The sequence below is a fragment of the Pimephales promelas genome, chromosome 17 (assembly GCF_988280905.1).
Source record: "Pimephales promelas chromosome 17, fPimPro1.hap1.1, whole genome shotgun sequence".
Classification (NCBI taxonomy): domain Eukaryota; kingdom Metazoa; phylum Chordata; class Actinopteri; order Cypriniformes; family Leuciscidae; genus Pimephales; species Pimephales promelas.
The window spans coordinates 21,039,478-21,042,345 of NC_142785.1; the positions used below are offsets into that span (position 1 = coordinate 21,039,478).

At 36.8% G+C, this 2,868-nt stretch overlaps 1 protein-coding gene across 1 annotated transcript in view; it reads right to left on the bottom strand.

The window, feature by feature from the left end:
* cox7a2l (cytochrome c oxidase subunit 7A2 like) overlaps positions 1–2,447 on the bottom strand; it is a 2,600-nt gene extending 153 nt beyond the window's left edge. The window contains exons 1-3 of the mRNA XM_039661428.2: positions 2,305–2,447; positions 1,575–1,709; positions 1–1,239 (exon numbers count right to left, since the gene is read on the bottom strand). The exon at positions 1–1,239 is cut by the window's left edge and continues 153 nt beyond it. Coding sequence (XP_039517362.1) covers positions 1,102–1,239; positions 1,575–1,709; positions 2,305–2,376 — 345 coding nt within the window. The 5' untranslated portion in view covers positions 2,377–2,447 and the 3' untranslated portion in view covers positions 1–1,101. The remainder of the gene's footprint in view (positions 1,240–1,574; positions 1,710–2,304) is intronic.
* Positions 2,448–2,868: the final 421 nt, after the last annotated feature.

A 2,868-nucleotide genomic window follows, 5' to 3' on the forward strand; every position in this document is an offset into this window, starting at 1 on the left:
CTTGGATGCTTTAAATATGACCTTCAGTATTATATTTCTGCATTCAATGGCAGAAATGATCTTTTCATCAAATGCACTCACCTTGACCGATTCTTGTCTGGCTTCACATTTCAGGAATACTCTGTACATCTTGTTAAAACACTTCCTATAGATTTCTCATTCTTAATTGGGCTTCACCATGAGACACTAAACATGCCCGAGTGTGTAATAAACACATTAAACTAATCAACACTACTGAAAAGTGTGAGGTCTCACCCTATTTTTTCTTTCTTGTCTTTTTCCCAACAGTCACAACCCTCTTCAATCATTACCTAAACATGATTATCACAATCTGTGAGCCATCACACATCTGATATAAACCATCCTGTGCTGATGAGGCATGAATGGAGATGAGGGGCTATTTACACGACACCATTTTCAACTAAAAACGGAAAACTTTTTGACTGCTCATTTACATGACTAACTCTGTTTTGGCTCAAATTTTTTAAAATAATACCGTTATAGCCTCTGTGTAAACTACAAAAAACATGTGAAAAAGGTGACGTCTTGCGCATGTGTATTACGTGTTCAGTCTATAGGCATGTAGTGTTTCTTTACAAAGTGACATCACCAACTTCTGGCCTGGCAGCATAATACAGCGTTTTTGTCATTTTACACATCCGTATATGAAAAAGGATTGTTTTGACGATTTCGTTTGTACCTGACAATTTTCAAAATCGCAAAAGAAAAACTTTTCTGTTTTTAGTACATCGCTGTCGTGTAAATGCTTGTTGTACAAGCTTGTTTGTTTTTGTGGTAATTTCAGCAAAAGTACAAATAATAGCACAGAGCTGGCATCAAATATTGATTTTCGGGCGCTTTGGAATTACAGAGGTTGAGAACCAACAGCATCGCATTTGTAAGAGGAACTGATACAGGACACACAAGTCAAATGGCATTAATGGTGTAATAGAAGATTTGCTCAGAACAGAGTGTTTGTTCATAGTGATTGATGCTTGGAGGGATATTGCTTATATTAATAAGTAGAACAAAGATACAGATCACAGATGTTATTTCATCACTGATGATGTGAGTCGATGAAAACAAGAAGCTGGGTACAGTTCACTTTTTGGGCTGTGCTGCTATATAAAGAGCCATAAGACAGTAGAGAGCTCCCCCGACTGTCAGAGCCATGGTGGTCCTGTACAAGAGTCTGTCTGGAACACCTCGCTTTAGATGGACAGGAATCTCATCTGAGGCCTAAAGAAGAAACCGGGAGAGGGAAGAATTATGCTTTTTTCCCCCTCTGTTAAATAATGAGACAAAAGATTATCTTTTGAAGTATGTTGGAAGTTTCATTTCTCATTGACTGCCACTGTATTTTATGTCCATACAATAGAAGTCAATAGGAAGCGAGTGTTTGGTTACCAACATTCTTTAAAGTGTCTTATTTTATGTTCATTAGAAGATAGAAAGGCATACATGAGGTGGAATAAATTATGACAGAATTTTCTGTCATAAAATAAATTATGACAGAATAAATTATGACAGATTACTTTAACTCAACTACATAGCTTAATACATTACATACACACCTGAAATATCCTCTGGAGGTCTTGAACCTTGTTGGTGCCCATATACTCCACTGCAGTACCCGACTCAGACGCCAGTTTAGTTGGTGTGGCAAAGATGATTGTAGGGGATTCAGAAGGTATATTTGACCTCAACCCCTAAAGGAAGATAACAAACAGGTTAAGTTGATTTTTTCCCCCACTAGGACTAAGTAATATTTGTACCCCTCCCCTGTTTTTTTAATTCACAATTTCTACTTGATAAAATATATTAGAGCTATAAAAATGTATATTGTTTATAAATGTATTGTTTGAATATTTTATTAATTTACATGAATTTACCAAATCTTTAATTATTTTTTATTATTAGCATTAGCCCCCCTTGAAAGTTTTCTGAGATCCAGTGGGCCTGGTTGAGAACCGATGATGTTGCTCTCTAACTATTGACTTTTGTTGTGAAATGAGTTTAGGATTCTATTCTATAACCATATTGATCATCTGTCAGAAAGAAAGACAAAAAATAATCCCATATTTAGGAAGTCATAGTTAAATGTAGCTCAAATTGCTCAACTAAGTTAACTGTACTCAGCAAGTAGATTTTGGTGTGTATAATCAGCTTTCTTTATTAATGAGACTGTATAATATTTTCCGAAGGCTATCTAACGACTGTTTATGGCTCACAAGGAGCAAGTAAAGTAGCAGCAGATCAAGGTCACTGTATTAACCTTTTAGAAACGGAATAGCGCGCACATACCTGGGGGTTGTAGGCGGAGGTTGGCAAAGCTCCCGTAAGTCTTTGTGTGAACCCACTAAATTTGTAATACATTTTGGTAATTTGTGGTAACCGGCGAGGATGAGGTGAGAGTGACCGTCGGGATGCAATGGCGCAACTCGAACCCGGTGTGGTGAAGAGATGGGTCCGCCTGAAGAGATGAGTCCCACCTTAGGACCCAAGCGATCCGATTGGTTCAAAGCTAGTTTTATGGGTAATCGCTTTAATGCCTGGTTACAAATCACTTTATTAAAAGAGACGTTTGAAGTACGTTATAACGAGTCATTAATGTATTTTAACTTATATGTTTTATATACTAGTATATAACCGAAGCTGTAGATTGTACATTTAAACATTTCTCGTTCTTAGTGTTTTTAGTTAGCTTAGTAGCATAGCATTTATCCGATGATTCGTGCTAGCTGAGATTTACCGCAGCTTATACTGCCTTACCGTATTCGAAATGAAATTATAATTGTCACTGTTTTTGTCTTTAGAATCAGTGCGATGTTGATCATTTGAATTGTTTGTCTAGCCTTGATTACAGGA